Below are 14,912 nucleotides of genomic sequence, written 5' to 3' on the forward strand. Positions count from 1 at the left end.
CTAGACCTCTGGGAACAAATCAACAGATCTGCAGTATAATAAAGAGCTCAGGAGACAAATACAGCATTGTAAAGGTAAGCACTTTCTCTTTGATATTGTGCTATTGAAGATAATGCAGTTTTTTATAAGGCTGGATATACAAAGTGGAATTGCATTCGGGTGCGGCTACTGAGAGGTCAGAAGAAAACAGATCATGATAAAGACATAAAAAGGTTTATAGGATATCAGAACAGATTCTAGATCTTATATGAGATCAGTGTGGGTTACAGATCTTTATTAATGGGGCCTATGATAAATGCATAGTCATCCATAGAGTGGGCAGACCACTAGAAGACCAAAAATCTGTCAGTATTTGACGTCATAGGCTTTACACACTTCAGGTGAGGCGTGGAGTCAAATTACCGGATATGATCATTTTAGCTAATTTGGGCTTGAGACACTGAATGGTGTCAGCAAATTATATACCATATTTCCGTTTTGCGTCATTGATGAGATGAAGGTTATTTGTGTTATAGGTTATAAATCCTACTATGCTGTAGTCTCTCATTAGTACAAGGTCCAGCCACAGTCACTTCTCAAAAATTACAGAACAATTGTAATGTTTGAGAAAGATAATTGTCATAATAAACATCCTCTGTATTGATGTGGTAATTTGAAGTAGCCATAGATGTCTTTTCCTGTTTGTGTACACACACACGCACACGCACACCCCAATATTTGGACATGAGTTAAATTTTCTAACATAAAAGGTAACATAGAGGTAAATGTAAAGCTATTAAAACACTTATTTATCCCAATCATAATTATTGGGATGGCTACCACTAACAACAAGATTACATGTGCACAGTTGGACCTTTTATGACATTATTTCTTTCAACACTTCTCTTCTGCCCTGTCCAGTGATGTGAATGGCAGCTGTTGCATAACCTTGTTGTGATCTTATAGTCTTCAATATATACTTCTACTTCTGATGGTATGGTTGATCGGCTATGACTACTATGTTTCTAGTTGAAATGCAAGCCTGATTTTGCCACATGGAAACACCATTATTTGGCAATTAAACAAGTGTCTGATGCAAATAAAACAAATGATGTTTTCAGGAAAAGAAATATGTTTGTAAATGTAGTACATCTTATAAGGGAAGTAAAAAAAAAAAAAATTAACCAGCTAACCTGATTTGACCCTTATGCTACGATTTTTCAATAAAAGCATGCTTCAAAGTGTTTTATTGCTTTTATACCACTGCAGTATACCAGAAATCTTACAAAGCTCTGACACTGGAGACTCCTTCTGTGACTGCTAAATAAAGCTCCTAAGAGAAAACATCACCATATCACACATTTTTTAAACCCATTTATATGGAGTGTCCACCATAGGTGTCCCTGTGAAATAGCTGTTATGGAATTCAATAGAAACATACTGTAGAAACAATATAGATTCCACTAGAAACCTATTAGAATGAACACATTAATATACTAGCAAGCCTTGCGGATGAAACTACTGTTTGAGCTGGTGTTCTAGAAAATTAATCAACACCTTCTGATCAATCCGATTTGAGAATTCAATATTGTTACGGTCTAAGCAATGTCATACAAGTCAAGTTATGTCAGGTATTTAACATTCTACACCACCACTCACCAAAAACTAAACAAAACAACAGTCGCCATAGGGACTAGGACTACTACGATACCAAAATAGGAGTAGGACTATGGTTCTAATAAGACATAAAATAATGAGTATGACTTATTGCAGTAAAACTCATTTGGCACGAGCAGATCGTGGCACAGCATGATATTGCTTTAGAGAGAAAATGGCAGCATCCTCAGCAGCCAGCTCACACAAGACTGCATCTTATCCTATTCAACAATACAGGGGGAGTGATTTTGCAGTTAACACTCCGTGCTGTTTATTAGCTACCTAGCTTGTTGAAAGAGAGATCAGTGACTGAACTTTACAGGACCTGTGCTTCCATTTTGCTTTTGCACTGTGGCTGCATTCGACTTTGTGTCCAATGGGTACCGTGTGTGTGTGTTAGTGTTAGTTATTGGGTCATTGTAACCCTAGGAAGCGCCCTGACATTTAGCCACACCAGCAGTTCTTTTGTTGCTGCAGGGCCCAGAACTTACCTTTAGATAACTGTAGCTTTTTAAACTGAAATTATATAGACTCTCTCTCAGAGTAATGAGGTATTATCCATACTGTATGTTTGGGCAAGCTTCATTTTTAGTTTTTAGTAAAACTACTGTCAGAGAAGACTAGACCTGTCTGCACACAGCTGTGTAATGATATCTTTCAGAACATTTACAGTTGCTATGGTAATTGGGAGCTGAAATCGATTCCCATTCCGACTCAAAACTACATGTAATTTAATTTTAAGTGGATTAGGCATCTCGGTTGATTGTTTTCTGCCATATGAAATAAATGTGAAACCTTCTTGGAAAGGAAAATATTGTGTTGAACAGAATGGCACAGAAAAATCTTGATAATTGTGACTTCAGTCTTGATTTGTTCTCATACTTTGGATTTATTTATTTGTTTGTCTATCTATCTATCTATCTATCTATCTATCTATCTATCTATCTATCTATCTATCTATCTATCTATCTATCTATCTATCTATCTATCTATCTATCTATGAAACTAAATGTCTTTGGTATTTTGAACATTCTCTTAATTCTATTAATTCTACTAATGTGAAAATCTAACATTCCCCACCAGCAGGCATCTGTCTGTTGGTGTGGACAGTGGGAGCCATAAGGAGGCGCCATGGCGGGGGCCTCGGTGAAGGTGGCGGTGCGAGTTCGCCCCTTCAACTCGCGGGAGATGAGCAAAGAGAGCAAGTGCATCATCCAGATGTCAGGAAACACAACCAGTGAGTACACAACTGCACCTGAACCTTATAGCATATTGGCCTTTGTTTCAAGCCTCTGAATATTGTGCTTTCCCAACAAGGTTTTTCCATTAGGAGTAGACTGGTAGTTTTTTTTGATGAAGTATGTAGCTGCTCTGTTCTAGGATGATTTCAGAAGAGCAGCCATTTTGAGATACTGCTATGATGATGCAGCAAACTGATCACCAGACAGGAAATTGCAGAGCTGCAGATCTGTTAATCTCCATCTATTTATTAAATGTACTTGCTATGAAAAGTGTGCAGAAATAATTCAAAAGAAAAAGAGCTGCAAAAAGAGAAATAAATATTTTAAAGTTGAATGGAAAGTTTTAGGTCTGCAGTATCCTTGCTATTTTTGATTTGCGGCTTTATTCTTTCATCTACAGGTCGATGGTGGAAATTTTATATACATTAGTTTAATTATATTAGTGTTTTACATGGTACAAAGGTGAACTGGAGTATTTAAAAAATACAAACACTAAATGTAAAGTTAGATGATTAATATGTTATACAGCTATGGGACTACATGAGCATACACATTATTTATATTATTAAATAATATATTAGGATCAGAATAACATCCTGCTACATGACTACCATTGGTAAATATATACAGCATATTACATGGTTGCGCAAAGATATGAAGTTTATCTTCGAGTGTTGAATATACACAACCTAATTCCAATAATAAAAAAAAAATCCAATTCCAAAAAGTTGGGACACTGTAAATCATAAATAAAAACAGAATGTGAAGATTCATAAATCATGGCAACCCTATATTTAATTGAAAATAGTACAAAGACCACATATCAGATGTTGAAACTGAGAATTTGTATTGTTTTTTTTTAAATATATGCTCATTTTGAATTTGATGTCAGCAACATGTTTCAAAAAAGTTGGGATAGGGACATGTTCACCTTTGTGTTGCATCACCTCTACTTTTAACAACACTCTGTAAGCGTTTGGGAACTGAGGAGACCAATTGCTGTAGTTTTGAAAGAGAAATGTTTTTCCAGTCTTGCCTGATATACAATTTCAGTTGCTCAACAGTTCGGGGTCTCCTTTGTTGTATTTTGTGCTTCATAATGCGCCAAATGTTTTAAATGGGAGACAGGTTTGGACTGCAGGCAGGCCAGTTTAGCACCCGGACTCTTTTACTATGGAGCCATGCAGTTTTAATATGTGCAGAAAACAGTTTGGCATTGTCTTGCTGAAAGAAGGAAGGCCTTCCCTGAAAACGATTTTGTCTGGATGGCAGCATATTGCTCTGAAACGTGTATATACAACCCCGATTCCAAAAAAGTTGGGACAAAGTACAAATTGTAAATAAAAACGGAATGCAATAATGTGGAAGTTTCAAAATTCCATATTTTATTCAGAATAGAACATAGATGACATATCAAAAGTTTAAACTGAGAAAATGTATCATTTAAAGAGAAAAATTAGTTGATTTTAAATTTCATGACAACAACACATCTCAAAAAAGTTGGGACAAGGCCATGTTTACCACTGTGAGACATCCCCTTTTCTCTTTACAACAGTCTGTAAACGTCTGGGGACTGAGGAGACAAGTTGCTCAAGTTTAGGGATAGGAATGTTAACCCATTCTTGTCTAATGTAGGATTCTAGTTGCTCAACTGTCTTAGGTCTTTTTTGTCGTATCTTCCGTTTTATGATGCTCCAAATGTTTTCTATGGGTGAAAGATCTGGACTGCAGGCTGGCCAGTTCAGTACCCGGACCCTTCTTCTACACAGCCATGATGCTGTAATTGATGCAGTATGTGGTTTGGCATTGTCATGTTGGAAAATGCAAGGTCTTCCCTGAAAGAGACGTCGTCTGGATGGAAGCATATGCTGCTCTAGAACCTGGATATACCTTTCAGCATTGATGGTGTCTTTCCAGATGTGTAAGCTGCCCATGCCACACGCACTAATGCAACCCCATACCATCAGAGATGCAGGCTTCTGAACTGAGGGCTGATAACAACTTAGGTCATCCTTCTCCTCTTTAGTCCGAATGACACGGCGTCCCTGATTTCCATAAAGAACTTCAAGTTTTGATTCGTCTGACCACAGAACAGTTTTCCACTTTGCCACAGTCCATTTTAAATGAGCCTTGGCCCAGAGAAGACGTCTGTGCTTCTGGATCATGTTTAGATACGGCTTCTTCTTTGAACTATAGAGTTTTAGCTGGCAACGGCGGATGGCACGGTGAATTGTGTTCACAGATAATGTTCTCTGGAAATATTTCTGAGCCCATTTTGTGATTTCCAATACAGAAGCATGCCTGTATGTGATGCAGTGCTGTCTAAGGGCCCGAAGATCACAGGCACCCAGTATGGTTTTCCGGCCTGGACCCTTACGCACAAAGATTCTTCCAGATTCTCTGAATCTTTTGATGATATTATGCACTGTAGATGATGATATGTTCAAACTCTTTGCAATTTTACACTGTCGAACTCCTTTCTGATCTTGCTCCACTATTTGTCGGCGCAGAATTAGGGGGATTGGTGATCCTCTTCCCATCTTTACTTCTGAGAGCCGCTGCCACTCCAAGATGCTCTTTTTATACCCAGTCATGTTAATGACCTATTGCCAATTGACCTAATGAGTTGCAATTTGGTCCTCCAGCTGTTTCTTTTTTTGTACCTTTAACTTTTCCAGCCTCTTATTGCCCCGTCCCAACTTTTTTGAGATGTGTTGCTGTCATGAAATTTCAAATGAGCCAATATTTGGCATGAAATTTCAAAATGTCTCACTTTCGACGTTTGATATGTTGTCTATGTTCTATTGTGAATACAATATCAGTTTTTGAGATTTGTAAATTATTGCATTCCAATTTTATTTACAATTTGTACTTTATCCCAACTTTTTTGGAATCGGGGTTGTATCATTCAGCATTAATGATGCCTTCCCAGATGTACAAACTACCCACGTCATGTGCACTAATGCATCCTCATACCATCACAGATGCTGGCTTTTGAACTGTGCACTGATGATAAGCTGGATGGTCCCTCTTCTCTTTAGCCCGGAGGACTTGGTGTCCATGATTTCTAAAAAGAATTTCTACCTTTGATTTGTCAGACCTCGGGACAATTTTCAACTTCACCTCAGTCCATTGTAAAAGAGCTTGGGCCCAGAGAAGGTGGCAGTGTGGATATTGTTTACGTATATATGGTTTTAACTTGAATTTGTGGATGCAGTAATGAACTGTTTTCACAGACAATGGTTTTCTGAAGTGTTCCTGAGCTCATACAGTGACTTCTACTGCAGACACGTGTCTGCTTTTAATGCACTGTTGCCTGAGGGCCTGAAGATTACAGGCATACAATGTCAGTTTTCAGCCTTGTCTCTTGCATACAGAGATTTCTCCAGATTCTCTGAATCTTTTAATGATATTATGTACCACAGATGATGTGATCCCCAAATTTTTTTCAATTTTACATTGAGGAATGTTATTCTTAAATTGTTGCTCTGTTTGCCCATGCAGTCTTTCACAGAGCAGTGAACCCCTCCCCGTCTTTACATCTGAGAGACTCTGCCTCTCTGGGATGCTCTTTTTATACCCAATCATGTTACTGACCTGTTGCCAATTAACCAACTGAGTTTTTTTTTAGCATTCCATAACTTTGTCAGTCTTTTGTTGCCCCTGTCCCAACTTTTTTTGAAACATGTTGCTGACATCAAATTCAAAATGAGAATATTTTTTCAAAAAACAATAAAATTTCTCAGTTTCAACATTTGATATGTTGTCTTTGTACTATTTTCAATGAAATATAGGATTTCCATGATTTGCAAATTGTCACATTCTGTTTTTATTTATGTTTTACACAGTGCCCCAACTTTTTTGGAATTGGGGTTGTATATCATGAGTAAGCGAAGTGAACAAGTGATATATTTTTCAACACGAGAAGGTAAACTTCGTATCTTTGCACCACCATATGATATTCTTTATATTATATGGACACATCCACACAAAAAAAAAAAACGCACTCAAGTTAATCAAAAGAATTTTAATATTGAACTTGTTCACCATTTTGACAACACGCTTCAAGTCAGTAATATAACACTGGGAGTGACATCATCGGACTGAAATATTGGGAATTATTGTACATACAGAACACTTTTTTGATGGAATAAAAACATGTATTCTATTCCCTTCTAGTGGGTTTCATTCATTTGGTTTGATAGCATGCAATATTGTTAGCATATCGCTTATCCTACATGTATTACATCACTTTACCCAATGGAGAATGAGTGTTGAATATGGTTTACGATATTGCATGGTTGTCAAGACAACATGACATCACATGTCGGAGACATAAAACTTCTGTGCTAGTGAGCGACTGTGACAATTCCTAAACAAACATGGCCACCAGGTTTGCTTTGTTAAAAATGGAAGATTTTGAGAGAATTTTGAAAGAGAAAGACATGTTGAACATCCAAAAGGAATGTATAATAATAATAATAATAATAATAATAATAATAATAATAACAACAACAACAACAATAATAATAATAATAATAATAATAATAATAATAATAATAATAATGGCTTTTTTTCATGGTATATCAGATATATTCCATTCAGTTAGCATGATATTGAACTCATCTTCGACTCATTCAGTATCATGCTAGCTGAATGGAATATATCTGATATACCACAAAAAAGGCCAGCCAATATTATTTAAATATGTCACTCAGAACCATCATGTATTTCACATGAAAAATGCAAGTTTTTCAACACAAAAAGATAAACTTCATATCTTCAAGCCAACATGTGATTTTGTTTTTATTATATAGACACATTCACAAATAAAAAGTACCCAAATTTATCAAAACAATTCATCAATTTCCTCATGAGTGACATATAGAGATTTATGTCACGGTTTTGGATCTCCATGTCCTGGATGTAGCTTGTATGAAGAATATGAGTGGTGTATTTCCCAGTAAAACACTCGTGTCCATATAATATATTGTAATATTTGCAAAGTTAAACCATATCATAAATTTAATTGCTGTAGCATTAAAATGGTGCAGCTTTCCCCAAACATCATATCCTCATATTAGTGCATACAGTATGTATACTGTACTGTTATAAATCAAGTATGCCAATGAGAATGAGTAAATCAATTCATTGCTTCACAGCATTCATATACATAGAGTTTCTGAGTTGGTTTCTGAGTTCGAGGCGTATGTTGTGCTGCACAAGATCCACGTAAAAAAGGCACCAGGTCCCGACGGTATTCCAAATATCGTTCTCAAAACATTTGCGTTTGAGCTCGCCCCAATCATCTCAAACATCTACAGCTCTTCTCTCAGGGATGGTTTTGTTCCACCTCTCCTGAAGTGCACTGCTGTCTGCCCTATACCGAAGCAGAGACCACCTAAGGCAATCGAGAATGACATTAGACCTATATCTCTTACTTCACAATTAGCTAAAGTGGTGGAAAGTTTAACTTTAGTTCGACTCCTCCCTAAAATTTTCAATAATTTAGACAACCAACAATTCGCTGTTTCTGGTAGGTCAACTGAACAAGCAATAGTTTACTTGTTGCACCTAACATTAGAAGCACTTGATAAAGGTAACTCTAGCATTAGGTATTTTTTTTGCAGATTTTAAAAAGGGCTTTGATCTTATAAACCGCCATATTCTATTTGAGAAGCTAGCAACCTTTGATATTCATTCCAGTCTATTAAGTGGGTAGCAGCCTTTTTGCAGGGCAGATCCCAATTTGTGCGTGTCGGTAACAGTGTATCTTCTCCCAAATACCCTCACGGAGGAATTCCTCAAGGTACAAAATTGGGACCACTGCTCTTTGCGGTTATGGTCAATAGCCTAGTGTCTCAGTGGTCGCTCCGCATAAAGTTTGTTGATGACTTATCTATCATTGAGGTAGTTCCAAGAAATTCTCCATCCCTGACCAACTTTATTGTAAGGGACATTCAAGATTTTGCTCAGCTTAACGACATGAAATTAAATCCTTCAAAGTGTAAGGAAATGGTTGTTGACTTTCTTCAATACAACAGCTGCGTTTGGTGCCCGATTGCCGTCGGCTGCACTACTGTGGAACGCGTTAAGTCATTTAAACTACTCGGTGTATACATCTCTCATGACTTGACATGGGACGTCCACGTAGCCTATGTATTGAAGAAAGCCAACAAGCGGCTTTATGTAATAAGGAATCTAAAACGTTCTGGCTTTCAGGTAACTGATATTGTTACCATATATTGCTCTCTCATAAGCTCTATATTAGAATATGCATCCGTCGTTTATTCTGCTCTTCCTAATTTTCTCTCCAAGGCACTAGAAGATGTCCAAAAACGCGCGTTGGCAATAATTCTACCGGGTGTACATTATAGCGATGCTTTATCACAAACCGGTCTATCTACACTTGCGGACTGTCGCACTGAATCTTGCAAACGTTTTATGAAAAAGATACAACCCGGGAATCCCCTTTTTCCTCTGATACAAAGCAGAATTGTAGAACGTGATATAAGGTATAATCTAAGATCGGCTAGGACTGCTATACAGTCTGTATGCAATACTGAACGGCTGAAGAATTTTGTAACTGTCAAGTATTTAGATTATTGTTATGCTTAATTGTTTATTGTTATGATTAATTGCGCAATACCCTGTAATTCAGCCGTCATGGCTGCGATTGGAGTTAATAAACGAATATAAATGAATATATGTAAGTTAAAGTAATCTAGTATTTTTATTGCACATGCATTCCTATAGGTACAACAGCTTAGATCTGGCGATTATCTGTTAATTCATTATATTTAAACCACAACCCTCAAACATATATGAGAGCTGTTTAGCTTTGTTCTGGCATTAATCTCTACTCTAAACAGAACTAATCTCCATAAATGTTTGTACAAGCATTTTCACTGTTCACAACATTACTGGGCTGTTCATGTTTTGCTGAGTTGTGCTAGTCATGGCTTGTTTGTGAGAGTGTGTGTTAGGAAACCCAGGGCAGTTGAAAAGAAACAGACTGAAAGAAAACTGAGGCAGATTTGATTTCTAGCCTGCAAAACCATTGGTCAATAATGTATGAGGCCTTGTAAAATATTTAAAGTTTAGCCTAACACCACTTCCACCATCAGGGGTGGTGCATCTTGAGAGAAGCAAGATGGCCAACGTCCTCTCTCACAATGCCTGCTGATGAAGTGTTGAGAGTTCTGATGGAGTTTCCATGTCATGATGAATGGAAAGTCAACAGAAACATCAGGAAACCTGTGCTTATCTTTCTGTTTGCAGCTACACACTGTGCTAGCCAGGTGTTTTAAGAAACAAATAATGGTGGATGTAATCCTACACCACAGTGCTGTACCTGGTTCAGGAACAAGGTTAAGTGAGAAAGGTGGATAGGATGGCAAGATGGCAATGTCCAGCAGGATAAGCTTAAAATTCCAGGAGGAAACAAAATACAAATCAGAGAATAAACAAGACCTGTTTTGTAGATTTATTTTAACTAGAGATTGCATTAGCATATATTGGACCCATCCATCTTCACAATCTGTAACCGCTTATTCATCAGGGTCATGGGGGAAGCTGGAACCAATCACAAGTAACTTTGGGCAAGAGGGTACACCCTGGGCAGGTCACCAGTTTAACGCAAACTACACACAGAAAGCCCCCCATCGGCCGTGAGGTTCAAATACAGAACCTTTTGGCTGTGTGGCAGCAGTGCTAACAACTGCACCATCATGCTATATTCTATTAACATTAAATGAAGAGTCACACATATTAACTTCATAATTAATGAGTACCAACTTCTCTACGTTTCACAAATAGCTTCCAAAACGATTATTTACATCAACACTTCAGTTCAGAAGGCAAATGTTGCAAAAACACTTTTTTCACATGCGAGTGAAAATTCTGCAGTGTTGTGGAATGAGAAAGTAACAAAGTCTTGAATGTCACCAAGATGAGTCTTCCACTGTCCATTTGCAGATAATGAATCAGATTATTAAATTCTCATACTGCCCTGGTGAAAAATAAATGTACTTTATTGTATTTAAAGTATATTCATATTTTCAATAGTATATTGAAAATGTACTTACACAAATTGTACTTTTTGTAAATATATAAAAAGTATACTAACATCACGCTTTCACGCTAACACTTACAGTAACACACTAAAATAATTATACTATATTACACTTTATAGAAATATATTATACTAAAATATACTTTAAGTGAAAGTTATGTGTAATTTAGCACATGAAAGTACACTAAATACACTTCAAGTTGCACTTTTCTACAATTTAATTACAATTAAAATATATTTAGTACAAAATTAGTTGTTCCAAAATAGCATGCCTCAAGTTAACTAATCATAAACACACTTGAAGTATACTGATGATTAGTGTGGCTTCAAGTACACAAAAGTATGCTAAATTTTAGTACACTTAGCACATTTATTCACCAGGGTGGCTACATTTTATTTTGGCTCAGAGAACCTAAGTATGGTTTGGATATTTCAGAAACATTCTTGGCTTAAGTCTTTTGATATGCCTGAGATGTTCAGTGTAATTCAGTCTAGATTTTCAATTTTTTAGGTATCTTAGTTTAACTTTCATTCTAGTGTATTCCCACCTCATGCCCAGTTTTTTTCTGGAATAGGCTCCATCTCCACTGCAACCTCCAACCAGGATGAATGACTTAATGAAAATGAATAAATGAATTTATTGTGGCAACAGTACAAATGGTTAAAGATTCATGGAACAGTTATTGATGAAAGCAAAAATGATACTTTCAAGAACTGAAAAATGTTTTCTCTTTTATATTCCTTCAAATAGTTATTTCAGGCATCTTTATTTTAATATTGATGAGAACAAATAACAGCGTGCCTAAGCACTGAAACACTACAACACCAGAAAAAAGGTTCCACTTAGCTCACTTAAGTATAAAATTGTGTGTGGGTGTGTGTGGGGGCAGCGTGTGTGTGTGTGTGTGTGTGTGTGTGTGTGTGTGTGTGTGTGTGTGTGTGTGTGTGTACATTTTCATTTAACAGAAAAATCCAGTTATGTAATATGTTTTTATTTATTTTTATTTTTTAATATATGATGACAAGGATGAGAGTGGACCCTGTTCTATTTGGGTTAAATAAAATTTACTACAAATGGAACCATCCAAAAATTATTTTTCAGATATGAGTCTTGACAAGCTTGGCTTATTTTCAGTAAGAAATAATTTATCTGAACATGCTTTTCTAAGCGATAAACAGAAAAAGAAGGTTAAGTAGCGGATCTGTGTGCAGGTCATTTTCTCTTGTGGCATTGAGATTCAGACTCAGTAAAGTGGAAAGAATATGGGTGATGTCATGAATGAACTTGCCCACTCTACTGGTTGGCAGAAGGCCAGTCCCATCATTGGGGTATAAATGGCTAGCTGTTAGTGGGAGTCTAGACCCAGAGAATCTCTTTTGTATCCTGCTTTGTCTGCTCTGTCGCCTGGAGATGGGTCAATAGCTGGGTTTTCACAAAGCTGGAGAATGGCACAGAGCTAAGTGATTGGCAGCTCTGGATACTTTGAGACACATTGCTATGATAGCAGGCCTGATTAGGCTCCTCACAGAGCACTCGAGTCAGCTGAGAAAAGAGTTCAGGCTTTGGGAAAGAATCTCAGTCTGTAGGAGTTCAGCTCCTCTTCCAATAGAATGCTAATGTAAAACACATGGCTGTATATGTTAAAATAGCTTATTCAACTGATGTGAATAATAACTTTATGTATTATATATTGTACATTTTTTCTATCTCTATTTATGAGATTGAATTGTAAACTCTGTCTAATTTGCCACTATTTAAAATTACATATACACTTTTAAATTATATCATTTAATCTTTTTTGTTTTATCTGTTTTTAATGACAAGCTTAAGCTTAACTTATTCCTATTGTTATCCTATGACTGTTCTACAAAAAGCATCTTCATTTAGACATTCAGTCTTTGCATTTATGGTCATCTACTGTTGTGCTCTACTGCTGTATTGGGAAACAGAAATGACAAGATAAATACAGTTCTGATAAGACTATCTTGATGATAAAAGTGTTTTGTCTTTTTAATTTTTTTAATTGTAATTTTTTTGTAGTATTTGGAAGAGTTTGGTCCTCCCATGTCTGTCACTATGGAGGGGTTGTGCTGCCAATCCCAGTTTAGCTCCTAGTGACAGGAGTTGAGAAGGTGGGAGCTGATCTCAGGGGGGTTCCTAAACTGAATCAACAACAATTACAAGGCAGGGAGAGAAAAGATTTGTGGGTTTTTTCATATTAGACATTAAGAAATGGAACAGCGGCTCTGTATCTATAGATCCATATATAGAAGGGACGGGAATCTCTAGGGACCCTATATTAGATTTTATTTCATTCAGTTTTGTTTCAGGGTAATACATTGTGTTTATAAAATATATTTTTAAATACATATTTTACAGGATAACTTCTTGTTGCTTTTAAAACGTAATTTAATTTTTGATCCCTTATGAAAACCGTTCATAAAAATGTAAATACACACACACACACACACAAGAATGGCTTTACCATTCTTACTATAGAATTCCTTATACTGTATGAGGAGGGGTGAACAAATGATAAATTTAAGTAAAAGTTCCAACATGGTTTGCCCAGAAACCAAGGTTTAAAAGTGGCCAGTTTTTAACATCAGCCAGATCTTACCTTGTTCAGTGTGTGTAGTGCAGCAGGCAGATCAGAACAAGTAGAGCACACTAGGGTGTGTCATATCATTCATCATCTTTTTCTCCTTTGTTCAGCACTGTTTCCAGGTCAGGGTCCATGTGGACCCTATTGATCCACATGTCATATTAATTGGAGCATAGTTTTACACCAGATGCCCTTCCTGCCACAACCCTCCCATTTCTGAGCTTCGGAAACAAACATTCACACCTATGGACAATTTAGAGTAGCCAGTTAACCTAACCTAATCTTTGGACTGTGGGGGAAACCGGAGCACCCAGAGAAAACCCACATAGACACGGGGAGAACATGCAAGCTCCACACAGAAAGACTCCCCATCGGCCACTGAGCTTGAACCCAAAAACCTTCTTGCACTGAGGCGACAGTGCTAACCACTGCACCACTGTGTCACCCCATGTGTTGTATAATTGTGAACTGTATTAAATTTAAATGTAGTCTAATACATACAAAATGAGCACTTTTTGTTTTGAAAAACCTTTTTTCTTTCTCTCATTATTGAACTTGTCCATTGGCCAAGTACAAATAAAAAACTCATAGCCAGGATGTGAAATCTGCTTGTCCCAGGAGCCCAGATTAGATCCTTTATATACAGTATGTAATGCCTGTTTTGCCTTGCATGTGGCATCACAGTAACGGATGCATGAATTCTAACTGGCTCAGTGGTTAAAGGTGCTGGGTTATGGATCAGGAGGTGAGGGATTCAAGCCCCATAACCACCAAGCTGCCACTTTTGGGCCTTTGAGCAAGGCCCTTAACCCTATCTGCTCCAGAGGCTCTGTATCATGGTAGACCCTGTGCTCTGACCCCATGTCCTAACAAGTTGGGATGTAGTGTATATGTGACAAATAAAGGCTTTTTCTATAAAAGGCATCAAGCTGGATATATTGTTTTATTATTGCTGTAGTTGTAATACATCATGACAAAACCTGATAGTGTCCATGTGGATCAGGCACACAGGAACAAATCGCCTGATGTGTTTATACTTGCATGAACAGAGCTGTCCGATTTAATTTCGAGCCTGCTGCAGACATCCTTTTTTATCCCACACAGTACTGCCCTATTCCACTATTATGACTATTTTTGTCACATTATTAAAGCCCTGCAGTCACAGTGACCTTTTGCGCCTTACCAGAGCACAAAATGAAATGTGTGCAAATAGAGAACAGGGTGGCAATAACACACACTGCTGCATGTTTTAATTGCAGGCTCCTCCTGCACACACTCAGTCACAGGCACTACTTCTGCCTGTGTTCACCAAAAGTAATTAAAAATGTCCTGCTTATTATGCCTGGGTACACAGGA

The 14,912-nt window shown here is 37.2% G+C and overlaps 1 protein-coding gene across 1 annotated transcript in view; it reads left to right on the top strand.

The window, feature by feature from the left end:
- The first annotated feature begins 2,766 nt into the window (after positions 1-2,766).
- kif1aa (kinesin family member 1Aa) overlaps positions 2,767-14,912 on the top strand; it is a 114,028-nt gene continuing 101,882 nt past the window's right edge. The window contains exon 1 of the mRNA XM_060919789.1: positions 2,767-2,872. Coding sequence (XP_060775772.1) covers positions 2,767-2,872 — 106 coding nt within the window. The remainder of the gene's footprint in view (positions 2,873-14,912) is intronic.

Source organism: Neoarius graeffei, chromosome 4 (assembly GCF_027579695.1).
Source record: "Neoarius graeffei isolate fNeoGra1 chromosome 4, fNeoGra1.pri, whole genome shotgun sequence".
NCBI lineage: Eukaryota > Metazoa > Chordata > Actinopteri > Siluriformes > Ariidae > Neoarius > Neoarius graeffei.